The sequence below is a fragment of the Papio anubis genome, chromosome 20 (assembly GCF_008728515.1).
Source record: "Papio anubis isolate 15944 chromosome 20, Panubis1.0, whole genome shotgun sequence".
Classification (NCBI taxonomy): domain Eukaryota; kingdom Metazoa; phylum Chordata; class Mammalia; order Primates; family Cercopithecidae; genus Papio; species Papio anubis.
In genome coordinates this window covers 40,394,557-40,413,164 of record NC_044995.1, presented here as the reverse complement: position 1 = coordinate 40,413,164, position 18,608 = coordinate 40,394,557, and the positions used below count along the sequence as shown (strand labels likewise).

Sequence of the window (18,608 nt, the reverse complement as noted above, 5' to 3'; positions counted from 1 at the left end):
TGGGACCAAAGGCCCGGCTGCAGACAGACCCAGGCCCAGAGAAGGACAGGGGCCTGGGTACCACCACACAGGATGCTCCTGCATGCTCCCCGCGCAGCTGTGCAGAGATGACCCGAGGCCTTAAGATTCTGAACTTTTATTTTCTGGCATGAAAAGTACAAATAATTAAACAATTCCATGTAAAAGTCTGTTACCGCGGCCAGGCCTGTGATCCCGGTAATAAATAGTCTAAACGCAACGCGAAATGTTCTTGTTGGGTTTTGTTTTTTTTTTTTTTCTTTTGTTTTTTCTTTTTTTTTTTTTTTTTTTTTTTTTTTTTTTACAGTTTTTTATCACCTCCAACATGGACTCTGTCGTGATTTGAAACCTTCCGAATAAATAACAGGATGAAGGGAGGGGTGGAGGGGCTGAGCCCCCTCCCCCCTGGCCTGGCCCCTGCGGGGAGGTGCTGGCCTCCAGGGAGGGGGCCTGGCTGGGCTGAGTTTTGTGTTTTAGAAAAAGAAGTCCCCTCCCAGTCTTGGGGGCAGCAGGGGCCTAGGCCTCGGTGGGGGGGGTGTGTGGGGAGGTGCCCCCTCTCTGGAGCCTGGCCCCCCCCCAGGGTGGGGGACAAACCCAGCCCTTATTGCTCGGACGCCCTGCTGCAAGCTTCCCACGCAGACATGCGTGTTCCCGAATGCAGAGGGCGGAGGGGAGAGAGCCCCAAGGGACAGCAGGGGAGAGGGGTCCCTGCCCTGCTGGAGGGGAGAGGGGAGAGGGCAGGGAGGACTTAAAACCACAAGAATAAATAGGTTTGTGTATCAAGAACAAGCTAGGGATTTCACCAGCTAAATAGGACTGAAAAAATTCTCAAGACAAGAGCAAAAAGAATCCCATGGATGACCTGGACGTCGCTGGCCGTGGGGACTGCCCCGCAGAGCACACGCCCCCACGTGCCACTCGGCTACCATTACTGTTATTAATAATTATTATTACTTTAATGATTCCACTTCCCCTTTTATAAATAAATTAGGCATAACCATGTCTCGGCAAAACTTAAAGAAACAAAGAGAACATTGTCGTTCCTTTGACTTGCAAACCGGATGAAGTAACAGAAATATACACGGATGTCCTTACAGGGCAACGAGGAGAATAAATAGTTAACATAGCAATAAGTTAAAACTACAAGAAGCTAAATTCAGCAAAAAAGTACAAGAAAGTTAACTGGTGCCAGTTTATGTCTTTTTTTTTTTTTTTCTTTTTTTTTTTTTTAAAATCTCTTCTGTGTGTTTTCTTTTTTTGTTGCTTTTTTTTTTCCTCTTCTGTTTGTGTTTTTTTGTCGCTTTTTTGATTTTTTTTCGTTTTTGTTCCTTGCAGCAGAAGCTCCACAGACGTTTAATAACAACACCGGGAGGGGTGGGGGAGAGAGAGCTGGACAGTCAGATGGGGGGCGCCATAGCCAGACACCAAACGTGGGGACACCGGGGGAAGGCAACTTAACTATAGCTATAAGTCGGGGTTTTGCAATTCTCAGTTCCGATGGGGCCACTGAGGCTGGTGGGGAGCGGTGCGAGGGCTCCCAGGGGCTCCGGCCTGTGGCTTCTGTTGGAATTTTCTTTTTTTTTTTTTTTAAAGAAAGAAAACTAGGGCGATGCAATGTCCAGACAGAAGCCGGGGGCCGGGGCTCGAGATCGGGGGCTGTGTCCACTGCAATCTGGAAAGACGAAAAACCCAACAAACCGAAAGGGGGTAGGTAGGTGACAAGTGGACGGGAAAGGAGTGTGGGGCTGGGCCCTTGGGCCCGTCCACCCCACCCTGGGCCTGGCGGGGAGTGCCGGGGGGCTTGCTGCTGGGTAGGCCCAGTCCTGGTGGGGGAGGCTCAGGACTGGGCCTCTCCCTCAGCTGCGTGGGTCAAGGCCTCGGCCCAGGGGGAGGCTGAGCCCCGGGGACAGGGGTGTCCTTTGGCCTCAAGTGTTGTGGGGGGGGGGCTGCCTCCAGCCCACCGTGCGCCAAGGTGGAACGAGGTATCGTGTGTCTCAATGCATGTGCGCTGCGTGTGCACGCCTGTGTTCATGGGCGCCAAGGAGACCACTGGGGGTCCAGGAGAGATCTCTGCAGAGAACCTGGGGGCCAGGGCAAGGGGGCCAAGAGGGTGAGGGAGCGTCTGGGGCGGGGTCTGGGGTGGACCTCCTGCCTGGGCCTATGGGATGCTGTGGGCATATGTCTGCGTGTTCCTGGGTGGTGTCTGTGTTTCTCTGTGTTCTCTGTGACCTGGTGTCCAAATTTGATGTCCAAATATCTATCGCTACATTCACGTGTGCACGTGGACAGGTGGATGGATTCGTGTGCCCACATCTGTGGTCTGTGTCCACATGGACATAGCCCCAACTTCTGTCTCTTTCTGTTTATCCCTGTCCACGTGTCTGAGTTTGGCCAGCCAGTCCCTTAACGTGTCTGGGGCATGTCGCTGTGTCTGTCTGCGTCTGTCCGTGCGTCCCCCTGGTGTGAGTGTCTGCGTGGTTATTTCTCTGTGTGGCCCCGTGGGCTGCCAGCCCCTAAGCCCTGCTCCCTGGACCCCTCCCCCCCCCCCCTGCCCCAGTTGGTAAACATAGCCTGCCAAAATATTTTCTTTTTTTTTTTTGTCTTTTTTTGTGTTTTTTTTTCAAGTTCAAGAATCCCCAGTAAAAATTCTCCACGAGGTCTTTTTCCCTTTTTACAAAAATAGAGTTTTTCTTCCCCCCCCCCCCCCCCCTTTTTTTTTTCATTTGTTTCTGCTTCCAGCCCCACTGCCTGCTCCCCGCATTCCACCAGGGGGCACTGGGCTGGGGGTGCCCACACCCCTCCTCACGGTTCGCTTTTTTGGGGATTTTTAAACCTGTTCCTCCTACCCCAGGCCCCACCTAGGTGCTGGGGAGGCCTGGGCAAGGGGGTCTGGGAGGGCACCCCCTGGAGCCCCGCAAGCCATCCCATCGGGGGTGGTCGAGGGTGGGGGTGGGGGCACATCTCTGCATTCTTTTTAGCCGGAAAAAAGAAACAAAAACCTTCACCATGAACCAAACCAAGACGAGAGAGTGAACAGCCCAGCCTGGGGTGGGGGCAGGAGGATGGGGCGGGGGATCCCCGGGCACCCCCCCATTCCCTGCAGACCCTCCCACCCCGGAGTGCTCACCCTGTGGCTTCCGCAGGGACGTGGGGCCCTCGCGTCGTCCGTGGGGCTGCCTGTGCTGTCTCTCTTGGGCCCCTTCTCTCTCTCTCTCTCTCTTTCTCTCTCTCTGCTGCCCGGGGAGGGGGTGGGAGGGCAGGCGGGGCGGGCTCACGCCTTGTGCTGTTTGCTGGTCTTGAAGGAGACCTGCAGCACGCGCTCGCCCAGGCGATAGCCGTTCAGGCTGGCGATGGCCATGGCCGCCTCGTCATAGTTGGTCATGGTCACGAAGCCGAACCCCTTGCATTTGTTGGTGGTGAAATCGCGGATGACCTTGACGTTGGTGACCGCCCCAAAGGGCCCGAACAGCTGCCACAGCACGCTCTCGTCCGCCTCCGGTGACAGGTTGTACACGAAGATGCACCAGCCAGCGCCTGCCGCGCCCCCCGACAGGCCCACGCCCGCCAGGCCGCTCATACCGTCGATGGCGATCGGCGAGAACCTGGCGATGAGCGACAGGGGACTACTTTGGGGGTCACGCGGGCTCTGCCCTGACCCCCCGCATGCTTCCGACCCCATTGTGACCCCTCACGCCTTTATGACCCCTGACTGCGCCGTGACCTTGGAACTGTGACCCCTGAATGCAATTGTTTTTTTTTTTAAGAGACAAGGTCTGGCTCTGTCACCCAGGCTGGAGTGCAGTGGTGCAATCATGGCTCACTGCAGCTTTGACCTCCTGGGCTCAAGCAATCCTCCCGCCTCAGACTCCTGAGTAGCTGGGACTACAGGCAGGCACCCTCACACCCAGCTAATTTTTTTATGATTTGTAGAGACACAGCCTCACTATGTTGCTTAGGCTGGTCTCGAACCCTCAGGCTCAAGCAATCCTCCTGCCTTGGCCTCCCGAGTAGCTGGGACTACAGGTGCACCACCATGCCCCACTATATATATATACACACACACATATATACACATATATATACACACACACACACATATATATATATATATATATATTTTTTTTTTCCCCCCGAGACGGAGTGTTGCTTTGTCACCCAGGCTGGAGTGCAGTGGCGCAATCTTGGCTCACTACAACTTCTACCTCCTGGGTTCAAGCGGTTCTCCTGCCTCAGCCTCCCTAGTAGCACGCGCCACCATGCCCAGCTAATTTTATATTTTTAGTAGAGACGAGGTTTCTCCATGTTGATCAGGCTGGTCTCGAACTCCCGACCTCAGGTGATCCGCCCGTCTCGGCCTCCCAAAGTGCTGGGATTACAGGCATGAGCCACCGCGCCCGGCCATGCCCCGCTAACCTTTAAAATTTTTTGTAGAGGTGGGGTCTCGCTGCGTTAGCCAGGCTTGTCTCGAACTCCTGGGCTCAAGCAACCCTACTGCCTTGGAGTTCCAAAGTGCTGAGATTACAGGTGTGAGCCACTGCACCTGGCTTTCCTTTTCAAATCATGTATTTATTATCATCAACTCCATCTTCTCTGCAAGAGTTTGTTCCAGCCCCTGAACAACACCCAGTAAGCACTTGGGAGGTGTCTGTTGAATGAATTCATGAAAGGACAGAATTGGCTCCACCCACATTCCTCGCTGGCAATCTGGCCCTCCATTAAACCCCTCAGCTGGGAGAGGAGGACCCAAGGGCCTGAACCATTCAATCCTGACCACGAGGAACAAACTACTCTCTCCTTCTGGCCCTCTTTGCACAGGCTGCTCCCACTGCCACGAACTCCCTTTCCACTCTGCCTGTGTGTGGATGTTGCCTCAGATGCGAGGGGATCTCTGCTACTGGGTCTCCGTCACCCCTTCTTTTTTTCTTTTGAGACAGAGTCTCGCTCTGTCGCCCAGGCTGGAGTAAAGTGGCATGAGCTCGGCTCACTGCAACCTCTGCCTCCCGGGTTCAGGCAGTTCTCTGCCTCAGCCTCCCCACCACCACGCCTGGCTAAATTTTTGTATTTTTAGTAGAAAAGGGGTTTCACCATCTTGGCCAGGCTGGTCTTGAACTCCTGACCTCGTGCTCCACCCACCTCGGCCTCCCAAAGTGCTGGGATTACAGGCAAGAGCCACCGCGCCCGGCCTCCGTTACCCTTTCTACTGCACAGCCCTCATCACTATTCATTTCTGTCTCCTCCCCTGCTAGACTGAGACTCAGATCTTCTTTTACATTTTTAAATTTTTTTTTTTTTTTTTTTTTTGAGATGGAGTTTTGCTCTTGTTGCCCAGGCTGGAGTGCAGTGGCGCAATTTCGGCTCACCGCAACCTCCTCCTTCCATGTTCAAGCGATTCTCCTGCTTCAGCCTCCTGAGTAGCTGGGATTACAGGCATGAGCCACCGTGCCCGGCCACATTTTTTAATTTTTGGAGACAAGGTCTCGCTCTGTCACCCAGGCTGGAGTGCAGTGGCACCATCACAGTTCACTGCAGCCTCCAACTCCTGGGCTCAAGCGATCCTCCCGCCTCAGCCTCCTGAGTAGCCTGAACTACAGGCATGTGCCACCACACCAGGCTAATCCTTAAAAAAAAAAAACTGTAGAGAAGGATCTCACTATGTTGCCCAGGCTGGTCTCAAACTCCTGGCCTCAAGTGCTCCTTGCCCCTCAGCCTCTCAAAACACTGGGAGCACAGGCGAGAACCACCATGCCTGGCTTCGATGTCACGTCTCTCAATGGCCATGCTACTCCAAGACCCAGGCAAAAAAGACTAAGCCTGCAGCCCTCAGGATGAGCCGGGGAGGGGTGCATCAGGGGCATGGATGGTGAGGGGTGGGGACAGCGGGGCGGGGGCACTGTTACCTCTTGACGCCGTAGGCCATGTTGAGCAAATTGTCCAGCCTGTGGAGGCAGAGGTGGTGGTCAGAGGTGGCTTCCAGTCATGCCCCCCTGCTGTGACACCGTCGGCCTGCCCTCCCCACCCCCACCCAACAAGCCTGCAGCAGAGCCCTGCCCCCGCCTGCCTGCTCCCTGCCCGCCCGGCTAGACACCGCCTGGCACGGAACCGTGGTCACTCAGGCACCGCCTCTCGCCTGCCCCGCCGCTGCCCAGCCTGCACTGCCCTCCTCATCCATCCTCCCCCTCCTGGCCGGCGTGTCCCCTCTGGGCCCAGGCGCTGGGATCCCTGGGGAAAGATAACCCCTAACAAAGGCAACAGTAACTACCATAGGCAACATTCTCGAAGCACTTGAAGGGGTGGGTAACTTGCCCCGACCACCCAGGGGCCCACAAGGGGCTACCATTGTCTCCCCTTGGAGTGACTACGAGCTTGGACTCCAGGTCCTGGGTTCGAGTCTCTGCTCTGTTTGGGCCGGGCAAACCCCAACACCTCTCTGTGCCTCAGAGTCCCCGTCCATAAAACAGGGACGACACAAGCTCTGTTCTCATAAGGTTGCAGAAAAATAAGGGTGTCTAGCACACAGCAAAGACTCATGAAATATTTGGTATTATTACAGATGGGGAAACTGAGGCACAGAGAGATACAGTCACGAACCTGAAAGAAAAAGGGGCCACCAGAGCTGGAACCCAGTCAGATGACGCCAAAATCTTTTTTTTTTTTTTTTTCCGAGATGGAGTCTCACTCTGTCGCCCAGGCTGGAGTGCAGCAGCAGATCTCGGCTCACTGCAAGCTCCGCCTCCCGGGTTTACGCCATTCTCCTGTCTCAGCCTCCCGAGTAGCTGGGACTACAGGCACCCGCCACCACGCCTGGCTAATTTTTTGTGTGTTTTTAGTAGAGATGGGGTTTCACCGTGTTAGCCAGGATGGTCTCGATCTCCTGACCTCGTGATCCACCCGCCTTGGCCTCCCAAAGTGCTGGGATTACAGGCTTGAGCCACCGCGCCCGGCCAATGCCAAAATCTTTAACACCAAGAATGCCAATCGTTGTGGCCAGCACACACTGAGTGCCTGCTGTATATGAGCGGCTGGCCTTGGCGCTTGACAGATAGGCGCCTTGGCCCCCATGTGTGCGCCCTCCTGGCATCCCTCGCCTGGCAGGAATGGGGTTCAGGCAGGGCACCTGCACGCTTGGGGGCACCCAGCCTGGGGCCGTCTGGGTGGGTGGCAGGGGGCTCACCGGAAACGCTGTGTCTGATGGTGTAGGGGGCCTGCGTAGCGCCGGGCAGACGACTGGTAGAGGTGGGTGAGCAGCGCCTGCCCCGTCTTCTGACTCGGGTTGTTCGCGAACTTGACTGTGATGGGCTCAGCTGCGCCCAGTGGCTTCTGCCCGTTCAGTCCTTTGATAGCCTCCTCAGCCTCAATCCTCTTGTCGAAGCGGATGAATCCCACACCCCGAGAGACACCTGCCAGGGGGTGGGAACGTCCATCACGACGACCCTGTCCCCCTCCTGTGTAACCCCACTCCTCCCTTCCCTGCTTCATGCCCTGACTCTCGGTCGGTTTCTCCACGTTGATCCCACCTGACTGCCTGCCTTTGCCCAGCACCCCCACCAGATGCACCCTCCCTGACTGCCTGACCTGTGACCTGGTCCACCAGGATGCGGGACGTGATGATGCGGCCGTACTGGGAGAAGAGCTGCTCCATCTCTTTCTGGCTCATGGTCTTGGGGAGCCCGCTGACGTACAGGTTAGCATCCCGGATGGATGCTGAACTGGGTCTGGCATAGGACACCTGGGTGAGGGGGTCAGACAGGCAGGGGTGAGGCAGAGACCCATTTCACAGATGGAGAGAGTGAGGCCACGTCTAAGCCATCACGGAGTTGGCGGAAGTGACCCATCCGTCACTCAATAAGTATCTCTAGAGTTGTCACCATGGGTGGGGCTGAGTCGGATATGGGAGAGGGGACACGGCAGTGGCTATAACAACTTGGCACTGCCTGTATAGAATGATGGGGACCTGCCACCTGGGGAGGACATGTCTCCCTGGGGTGACATGTGACCCCAAGGGGATCCTTGAATACCCAGCTCACATCACTATCACATGCTTGATAGTCCACTAACAAACATTGACTTTTTTTCTTTTTAAAGACAAGGTCTCACTTTTTAACCCAGGCTGGAATGCAATGGTGTGATCTCAGCTCACTGCAGCCTCGACCTCTTGGGCTCAAGCAAGCCTCCTGCCTAAGCCCCCCAAGTAGCTGAGACTACAGGCACCCACCACCACTCCTGGCCAGCTTTTTTCTTCTTTTTTTTCTTTTGAGATGGAGTTTTGCTCTGTCGCCCAGGCTGGAGTGCAGTGGCACCATCTCGGCTCACTGCAACCTCTGCCTCCCGGGTTCAAGCGATTCTCCTGATTCAGCCTTCTGAGTAGCTGAGATTACAGGCATTCACCACTATGCCCAGCTAATTTTTTTATTTTTTATTTTTATTTTTATTTTTGAGATGGAGTGTCGCTCTGTCACCAGGCTGGAGTGCAGTGGCGCGATCTCTACTCACTGTAGCCTCCGCTTCCCGGGTTCAAGCAACTCTCCTGCCTCAGCCTCCGGGCTAGCTGGGACTACAGGCATGCCACCACCACGCCCAGCTATTTTTTTTTTTGTATTTTTAGTAGAGACGGGGTTTCACCTGCCACCATGTTGGCCAGGATGGTTTTGATCTCTTGACCTTGTGATCCGCTCATCTTGGCCTCCCAAAGTGCTGGGATTACAGCTGTGAGCCACCGTGCCTGGCCTAATTTTTGTAATTTTAGCAGAGATGGGGTCTCACCATGTTGGTCAGGCTGGTCTCGAACTCCTGACCTCATGATCTGCCTGCCTCGGCCTCCCAAAGTGCTGGGATTACAGGCGTGAGCCACCTCCCCCAGCCTCAGCTAATCTTCAAAAAAAAATTTTTTTTTTTTTTTTTGTAGCGACATGATCTCACTGTGTTATCCAGCTCCACTGGGCCCCCCAGGGACATTCAGATCTTTAGTCATCAGCTCCATCCAATAACTCCCAAATGTCCTCAGTCTGCACCGCTGGTGGCACCTGCGTCCAGGTGCCCCACATGAGGGGATCAAGGGCCCTTCACACACAGCATGGGTACTTCCAGCTCCCGCCCACCTCCCATCTGCCCCGACTCACTAATGTCAGCTCTGTCCTCCTAAGTGCTTGTGTCCCCAGGTTCAGATTATCCTCGACACCTGTTCTTCACATGCACATTCAACCCACTGTAAATCCTGTAGGCTCCACCTTCCTCCTTATCCAGAATCCACACACTTCACCCCACTGCCACTGTCCCACCCTGGCCCAGCCTCCACTACTGATCACCTGGACCAGCGTAGCAGTCTCCACGCTGGCCCTCCTGCTCCCATCCCCCACCGTCTGTTCCCCCTACAGCAGCCAGAGGGCGCCTGTGAATACCTGAGCCAGGTCACATCCCCCATCTGCTCAGTACTCTCTATGGCTCCCACCTTCCTCAGCAGGAAAGCCCAGGTCCTTTCCTTGGACCACAAAGCCCTGCACATTCTTCCCCATCACACCCTTACCCTCATCTCCCCCGACTTTCTGCCGCAGTTACTGTGTTCCAGCAACTTGAACTTACCCCATTTTTCACAAACACACCAGGCACGTCTCAGCCTCAGGGCCCTGGCATTGCGGGTTCTCTCTGCCTGGAACACTCTTCCCCCTCTTCTTTCTTTGGGTCTCAGTTGAAACATCCTCTCCTCTGTCCTCTCTCATCTAAATTTGTCCTCCCCTCACCACCCCTATGACTCTTTCTCAAAGCACTTCTCCCAACTAGGAATTAGACATATTTTAGCACTACTATCTGAATCACATTATTAATTAGAGTCCAACCCAACAATGAAATTCTCTGCAGGTGTTTAAAAAAATGGTGGGTCAGGTGCAGTGGCTCATGCCTATAATCCCAGTGCTCTGAAAGTTCAAGGCGGGAGGATCAAGGGAGCCCAGGAGTTTGAGACCAGCCTGGACAATGCAGCAAGACCCTCCCCCGCCCCTAACAATCTCCACAAAAAAAGAAAAAAAATTAGCTGGGTGTGGTGGCACACACCTGTGGTCGCAGCTACTCGGGAGGCTGAGGCTGGAGGATCACTTGAACCCAGGAGTTCAAGGCTGCAGTGAGCTATGATCACACCACTGCACTACAGCCTGGGCTACAGAGCAAGACCCTGTCTCTAAAAAAAAAAAAAAGAAAAAATGGACATGTATATTTATTTCCCAGAGACGGTGGTGAGTGGCGAGTATGGTAAAATAGGGAACAGAAAAGTCTATTTACAAAGCAGGGAATATTGTGTGACCTTGTTTCATTGTATGTTTATCAATGTCCTGGAAGCATGGCCCAGAAGTCCACCTCTCAGATGCTCAGTGGGTGACCTGAGGACGAGGCTGGGGCGTGGTCATGAGCAATTCTCCCCCGTATCTATTTTTCCTCCCTCCCTCCTCCCTCCCTCCCTCCCTTCCTTCCTTTCTTCCTTCCTTCCTTCCTTCTTCCCTCCCTCCCTCCCTCCCTCCTTCTTTCCTCCCTCCCTCCCTCCTTCCCTTCCTTCCTTTCCTTCCTTTCCTCTTTCTTTTTCTTGTGAAGTGAGGTTTTTGTTTGTTTTGAGATAGGGTCTCGCTCTGTTGCCCAGGCTGAAGTACAGTGGTGCAATCATGGTTCACCGCAGCCTTGACCTCCCGGGCTCCAGCAATCCTCCCACCTCGGCCTCCCAAAGTGCTGGGACTACAGGTGTGAGCCTTCGTGCCCAGCCTCTATTTTCTATTTCTTCTAATTAACCTCTTGACAGATAGGGGTCATTGTCAAGGGTCTGGCTTTTGTTTGGGACAGTGAGTTGAGACAGTGAGTTGTGAGAGTGTATGCCTCCATTTGAAATAACTAACTAAAAAATGAACAAAACAGATAAAGTAGTTTGAGAGTGAATGGGGGGGCGGGGTTCTGATTAATGCAATTTTGTGCACCTGGCGTTCTCCAGAAAAAAAAAAGACAATCACATCAGCCGCTGTCATGTCCGTAATAGTGATTTTTAAAATGACAGCCATGGCGGGAATGGTGGCTCACATCTGTAACCCTAGCACTATCTGAGGCCGAGGTGGGCGGATTACTTGAAGTCAAGAGTTAGAGACCACCCTGGCCAACACGGTGAAATCCCATCTCTAGTAAAAATGCAAAAATTAGCCAGGCATGGTGACAGGCACCTGTAATCCCAGTTACTCAGGAGGCTGAAGCAGGAGAATCACTTGAACCCAAGACGTGGAGTCGCAGTGAGCTGGGATCGCTCCACTGTACTCCAGCCTGGGTAACAGAGCGAGATTCCATCTCAAAAAAAAAAAAAAAAATTTAAGAAATAAATCACGTCCATGCCGGGCGCGGTGGCTCACGCCTGTAATCCCAGCACTTTAGGAGGCTGAGGCGGGTGGATGACCTGAGGTTGGAATTTCGAGACCAGCCTGACCAACATGGTGAAACCCCGTGTCTACTAAAAAAAAAAATACAAAAATTAGCGGTGCATGGTGGCCGGCGCCTGTAGTCCCAGCCACATGGGAGGCTGAGGCAGGAGAATTGCTTGAACCTGGGAGGTGGAGGTTGCAGTGAGCCGAGATCGCGCCACTGCACTCCAGCCTGGGCGACTGAGTGAGACGCCATCTCAAGAAGAAAGAAAAGAAAGGAAAGAAAGGAAAGAAAGGAAAGGAAGGAAGGAAGGAAGGAAGGAAGGAAGGAAGGAAGGAAGGAAGGAAGGAAGGAAGGAAGGAAGGAAGGGAAAGAAAGAAAGAAAGAAAGAAAGAAAGAAAGAAAGAAAGAAAGAAAGAAAGAAAGAAAGAAAGAAAGAAAGGAAAGAAAGAAAGAAAGAAAGGAAAGAAAGAAAGAAAGAAAGAAAGAAAGAAAGAAAGAAAGAAAGAAAGAATTTGATGGGTTTCTCTTCTTTTTTTCTCTCCCACGGGGCTAGGAGCTGTGAGGGTACTTGCTGATGAATCAGATTTGGGTTGAGGGATTAGATTTGGGGGTAAGATCCTGGATGGGTATTGGAGGTCCAGCACAATCTAAGACACGGAGGTTTTCACAGGCCCTTTCCCATCCTTCCATGACATGGGTTTCCCAAGAGCAAGAAGGGACCAAATTCCACCCACACCCCAACCTGGGATGGGGCCCGGCCCCTAGCACGCAGCTGGAGATATTTTGGGCAGCTGCCAGAGAGCCCAGGCCGGACTGACCACGCAACACCATCACACAGGCAAAAACACCCAGGGACAGACAGAAGGCCATGCAGTGCCGCCCCACTGCACAGCCTCAGAGATGAAACCAGCCAGAGGGTGACACAGGCCACTGTCACATTCTCAGTAACGTTCAGGAGGGAGTCTCAGAGATTACAGTGAAGGTCGTAGAACCACATACCCGTCACACCGCAGCACAAGCACACGGTGTCACGCCCAATCCCGCAGAGCAGGGCACAGGTAGACACACCCACACATCACTATGACACACAAACATCCTGCCAGAGCCAGACGCATCACTGAGGCCCCACCAGGTCACAGCCAGAGTCACAGTGTCACATGCACCTGTCAAATAATAAGCACCTCATCCTGGGCCGGGTGCAGTGGCTCACGCCTGTAATCCCAGCACTTTGGGAGGCTGAGGTGGGTGGCTCACGAGGTCAGGAGTTCAAGACCATCCTGACCAACATGGAGAGACCCCATCTCTACTAAAAATACAAAATTAGCCAGGTGTGGTGATGGGTGCCTGTAATCCCAGCTACTCAGGAGGCTGAGGCAGGAGAATAGCTTGAGCCTGGGAGGCAGAGGTTGCAGTGAGCGAAGATAGCGCCATTGCAATCCAGCCTGGGTGAGAGAGGGAGACTCTGTCTCAAAACAAAACAAAACAAAACAAAACAAAAACACCTTATCCTACAGACACATAGGGATCTACCCGAAGTCTTAAATACACAGATCCACTTGCCAGTGGCCGCTCTATTTTTTTTTTTTTTTTCTTTTTGAGACAGGGTCTTGCTCTGTTGCCCAGGTTGGAGTACAGTGATGCAAACATGACTCACTGTAGCCTCGGCCTCCTCAGCTTAAGTGATCCTCCCCGCTCAGCATCTCAGGTATTTGGGACTACAGGTGCAAGATGCCACACCCAGCTAATTAAATTTTTTTTTTTTTTTTTAGGAACAAGGTTTTGTCATGTTGCCCAGGTTGGTCTCAAACTCTCGGGCTCAAGTGATCCTCCTGCCTCGGCCTCCCAAAGTGCTAGTATTACAGGTGTGGACCACTGCACCTGACCACAGCCACTCTCATAGACACTGTGTCCCACAACCATTGTGTCACAGCCAGAGCCACAGTGAGTCACGGGACACCTGGATCATAAACACTGTGTCTCATAGCTCAAGATGACACACACACACACACACATACACACACCACACATATACACACACACATACACACACCACACATACACACACCACACACACGTACACACACCACACATGCACACACACATACACCACACACACACCACACATATACACACACACATACACACACACCACACACACATACACGTACACCACACACACACATGCACACACATACACCACACACACCACACATATACACACACACGCACACACCACACACATACACATACACCACACACACACACATGCATACACACATACACCACACACACACATACACACACACCATACACACACACACCACACACACACATACACCACACACACATACACACACACACATCACACACATACACACACACCATACATGCACACCACACACACACATACACCACACACACACCATACATGCACACCCACACACACACATACACCACACACACCACATACCATACATGCACACCACACACACACATACACGCACACACACACACCATACACACCACACACACACACACACACCACACACACATACACCACACACACACCACACACACGCGTACACACATACACATGCACACATACGCTCACACACATATATACACATACACACACACGCAAGCAAATACTGCATCTCAATGTCACTGTGGTCTGGGGTCCTCATGCCCTGGGGCTTCTGGGTCTATTTGGCCATGAAGGGACCCATTGGGTCACAACTTCACTCCCCCACCCCAATCCCCACCCCCCCCACATCAGGAAAGGGAAGAGATTCCTGCACCTCTGTTCTCATGTGGAACTGGGGGCCAGATGGGCCACCCCCCGCCCTGGCTTCCTCCAGGGTCCAGGAGCAGATTTGCAGGGCGGAGCCCAAACACCCCCAGGCGAACCCAGAGAGGGGGGTTTCCATGACGATTCCCCCCCAGGGGACCTGGGCTTGTAGGGTCCCAGCTGCAGCTGCTGAGAAGGGAGGTTGTGGGGGAGGAGCGTTGCACAAAGATGGGGGATGGGCCGCCCCAATCCCGCCCTCCCAGACCCTAATTAGCCTCCAGATGGCAGATGGGCCCCCACCCCCATTTCCATGACAAAAGCAGGGAGGGGACTGCTCACGGGACCCTGGTCACTCTACCCTACAGGGCCTGGCTGACTCCCTGAGCCTCTAGAGATCCTGGAGCCAGTACTGTCCCCATTGACAGGTGAGGAAACTGAGGTTTAGAGAGGGAAAGTCGTTGCCCCCACCCCAGCTGGGAAGCCTTGGAGGGGAGATTTGAGCCCCTCTGGGGATGAGTCCTGAAAGGCAGTGGACATGGATGTGTGGGGGCGGGCAGGTGGCAGTAGGGGGTTGGGGACAGTCAGTTGGGGTGGGCAGTCGTGGAGGGATTGGAGAAGGAGGCACCAACCTTGATGGTCTTCGTCTGTAATTTGAGGCCGTTGAGGGTGTTGATGGCTTTGTCTGCATCATTGGGGTCAGAATAGTTCACAAACCCGTAGCCAAGGCTCTGCCCTGTGGGCAGAACCAGAGTGATGACTTTCCCACCCAGCCTTGACACCTGCCAGTGTGCCCCCCAAACTCAGGCCTGAGAGACTGTCCCCTCCCCACCAAGATCCCATCTTCCTGTTTTCAGATGACACCTTCGATGCTAGAGTCCCACCTGCCTCCATCGCTCCTGAGACCTTCACCTAGGGGGCACACCCGTCTCCCCAGCAGACCTCACATCCCTAGACCACTTCCTGCCTCGATTACCCCCGAGACACCTCAGCAAGGGCCCCACCTGCCCCCATCACCTCTGTATTTCTGAGGCTACCACCTCTGCTCTCCCCCGCACCCCCGGCAACTCCAGCAGCCACACCTGTGATCTTGTCCCGAACCAACTTGCAGGACTCGATGTCGCCAATGCTGCCGAAGAGACTCTTGAATTCATCCTGGGTCATGTTCTGGGGCAGGTAGTTGACGATGAGGTTGGTCTTGCTGTCGTCAGTGGCTCCATTTGTACCAAGGAGTGGCCCGTTGGGCAGGGCCGGGCCGGCCGGGCCCCCCCCCCCACCTGAGACTCCATGGCCCCCAGTATCTGCTGGAGATAACAGGTTGCATCCGCTCACCGCCCAGTCCCCACACCAGGGACCTTCGGGAATGAGTGGCTAGGCAGTGATGAATTAGCTATGTCTTATAGGGGCTTCATCATGGGAAGGGGTCACTTAATTATTCTAAGGATCGGAATAATGATGGGACTCCATATATTGGAATAAGCACCGACGGAAACAAAAATCACCTGATGTCTTTTACTGCAAGAAATTCCTTATATAACTACTATATATGCAAACAGAGGCCTAAAATCAACCTGGGCATTTACAGAATAATAAACGCTTTCACACCGGAAATGCTTTCATGCCGGGCGCAGCGGCTCACACCGGTAATCCCAGCACTTTGGGAAGCCAAGAAGGGCAGATCACCTGAGGTCGGGAGTTCAAAACTGGCCTGACCAACGTGGAGAAACCCCGTCTCTACTAAAAATACAAAATTAGCCGGGCATGGTGGCGCACACCTGTAATCCCAGCTACTTGGAGGCTGAGGCAGGAGAATTGCTTGAACCCGGGAGGCGGAGGTTGCTGTGAGCCGAGATCACGCCATTGCACTCCAGCCTGGGCAACAAGAGTGAAATTCTGTCTCAAAAATAAAATAAAATAAATGCTTTCGCTTTCAGAAAAGTAAGTCTAACACTTTTAGTAGCTTTCTTTGTTGTTGTTATTGTTCCTTGTTGGTTGGCTGCTCTGTCACCCAGGCTGGAGTGCAGTGGTGCGATCTCGGCTTGCTGCAACTTCTGCCTCTTGGGTTCAAGCAATTCTCCTGCCTCAGCCTCCTGAGTAGCTGGGATTACAGGCGCATGCCACGATGCACAGCTAATTTTTGTATTTGTAGTAGAAATGGGGTTTCCACATGTTGGCCGGGCTGGTTTCAAACTCCTGACCTCAGGTGATCCACCCACCTCCGCCTCCCAAAGTGCTGGGATTACAGGTGTGAACCACCGCGTCTGGCCCCATTTTTAGTAGCTTTTTTTTAAAAAAAGGGTCTTGCTCTGTCACCCAGGCTGGAGTGCAGTGATGCCATCAAGGCTCACTGCATCCTCGACCTTCCAGGCTCAAGCAATCCTCCCACCTCAGCCTCCCAAGTAGCTGGAACTATAGGTGCATGCCACCATGTCCGGTTAATCTTAAAATTATTTGTAGAGATGGGGTCTCGCTATGTGGCCCAGGCCAGTCTCAAACTCTTGGGCTCCAGTGATCCTCCCACCTTGGCCTCCCAAAGTGCTGGGATTACAGGTGTGAGCTACTATGCCTGGCCCTTTTAGTAGCGTTGAAGCCTCATAAGCCCTTCCCTAAACATATTTATTTCCCTCCTCCCACGAAAGGTAATTCCTATCCCAAATGTGCTAATTATGTCTTTTACTTCATGCACAAGATTCTTACTAGTCATTTACCTGCCTCCATCTCCCCTTGCCACCCCCAGTTTTCCCACTGAGCTATTTTGTTCTTTTGCTTTTATTGTATAACATAAAACACCTTCAAATAATGACAATTTTATTTTTTCATCTTCAGTCTATACCTGTTATCTATTTTTCTTGTCATTTTAGGGGCTACAGTGTGATAGCGGCTTCTTCACTCCTGATTTTTTTTTTTTTTTTTAAAGACAGAGTCTCCCTGTGTCACCCAGACTGGAGTGCAATGGCACCATCTTGGCTCACTGTAACCTCCGCCTCCCAGATTCAAGCGATTCTCCTGCCTCAGCCTTCCAAGTAGCTGGGACTACAGGTGCCCACCACTACGCCCGGCTAATTTTTTTGTATTTTTAGTAGAGATAGGGTTTCACTATGTTGGCCAGGCTGGCCATGCTGGTCTTGAACTCCTGACCTCGTGATCTGCCCGCCTCAGCCTCCCAAAGTACTGGGATTACAGGCGTGAGCCACCATGCCCGGCCCTTTATTCCTGATGTTAAGGGAGGTGCTTTAAACATTTTGCAGCTAAACATGATCTTTGCTATGGGTTTTTTTCCAGATGGCCTTTACCGGGTTAAGAACATTTTGTTTTATTCCTAGATCCTAAGATTTTTTAAAAAAAGGATGTTGAATTTTGCTGACATTTTTTTACATCAATTGAAATCATTTTTTAGCTTTAATTAATTAATTAATTTTTGAGACAAGGTCTTGCTCTGTCGCCCAGGTTGAAGTGCAGTAGGGCAATCTTGGTTCACTGCAACCTCTGCCTTCCAGGCTCAAGCGATCATCCCACCTCAGCCTCCCCTGTACCTGGGGCTACAGGTATGTGCCTCCAAGCCTGGCTAATTTTTTTTTTTTTTCCTTTGTACTTTTAGTAGAGATGGGGTTTTGGCATATTGCCCAGGCTGGTCCAAAACTCCTGGGCTCAAGCAATCCTCCTGTTTTGGCTTCCCAAAGTGTTGGGATTACAGGCGTGAGACACCGCACACAGCCCATTTTTCAGCTTTAATACATTAATGTCATGAATTATGTTAATTGATTTTCTTTTTTTGGTTGGGGTGGGGGACGGAGTTTCGCTCTTGTTGCCCAGGCTACAGTGCAATGGCGCAATCTCGGCTCACCACAACCTCCGCCTCCCAGATCCAAGCGATTTTCCGGCCTCAGCCTCCCAAGTAGCTAGGTTTACAGACATGGGCCGCCACGCCTGGCTAATTTTGTATTTTTAGTAGAGGTGGGGTTTCTCCATGTTGGTCGGGCTGGTCTCGAATTCCTGACCTCAGGTGATCCACCCACCTCGAACTCCCAAAGTGCTGGGATTACAGGCATGAGCCACCGCGCCCAGCCATTAATTGATTTTCTAATATTAAACCAATCTTCATGGGATAAACCATACTTGGTCATGGATATTGTAGTTTTGTTTATATACATTGCTTGATTTAATTTGCTGAATTTTTTGGTGGTTTAGAATTTTTTACATATATGTTCAGGAGGATATGCTGTTTATTTAATTCACACAAAGACTCTAAAATGGTAGGAGCTGGTTGGGTACAGTGGCTCACGTCTGTAATTCCAGCATTTTGGGAGGCCAAGGTGGGCAGATTGCTTGAGCTCAGGAGCTGGAGACCAGCCTGAGAAACATGGCAAAACCCTGTCTCTACTAAAAATTTAAAAACTAGCTGAATGTGGTGGTGTGTGCCTGT

At 52.5% G+C, this 18,608-nt stretch overlaps 1 protein-coding gene and 1 pseudogene across 2 annotated transcripts in view; both read right to left on the bottom strand.

The window, feature by feature from the left end:
* Positions 1–120: 120 nt before the first annotated feature.
* Positions 121–2,357, bottom strand: LOC103879936 (annotated as a pseudogene). The gene has a single exon (XR_640735.4). The product of XR_640735.4 is annotated as a basic proline-rich protein-like (transcript).
* The window catches only part of ELAVL3 (ELAV like RNA binding protein 3), a 29,002-nt gene continuing 10,514 nt past the window's right edge, over positions 121–18,608 (bottom strand). Inside the window, 7 exon segments of the mRNA XM_009193548.4 lie at positions 121–3,620; positions 5,916–5,954; positions 7,190–7,415; positions 7,591–7,744; positions 14,818–14,921; positions 15,268–15,457; positions 15,460–15,489. Coding sequence (XP_009191812.1) covers positions 3,290–3,620; positions 5,916–5,954; positions 7,190–7,415; positions 7,591–7,744; positions 14,818–14,921; positions 15,268–15,457; positions 15,460–15,489 — 1,074 coding nt within the window. The 3' untranslated portion in view covers positions 121–3,289.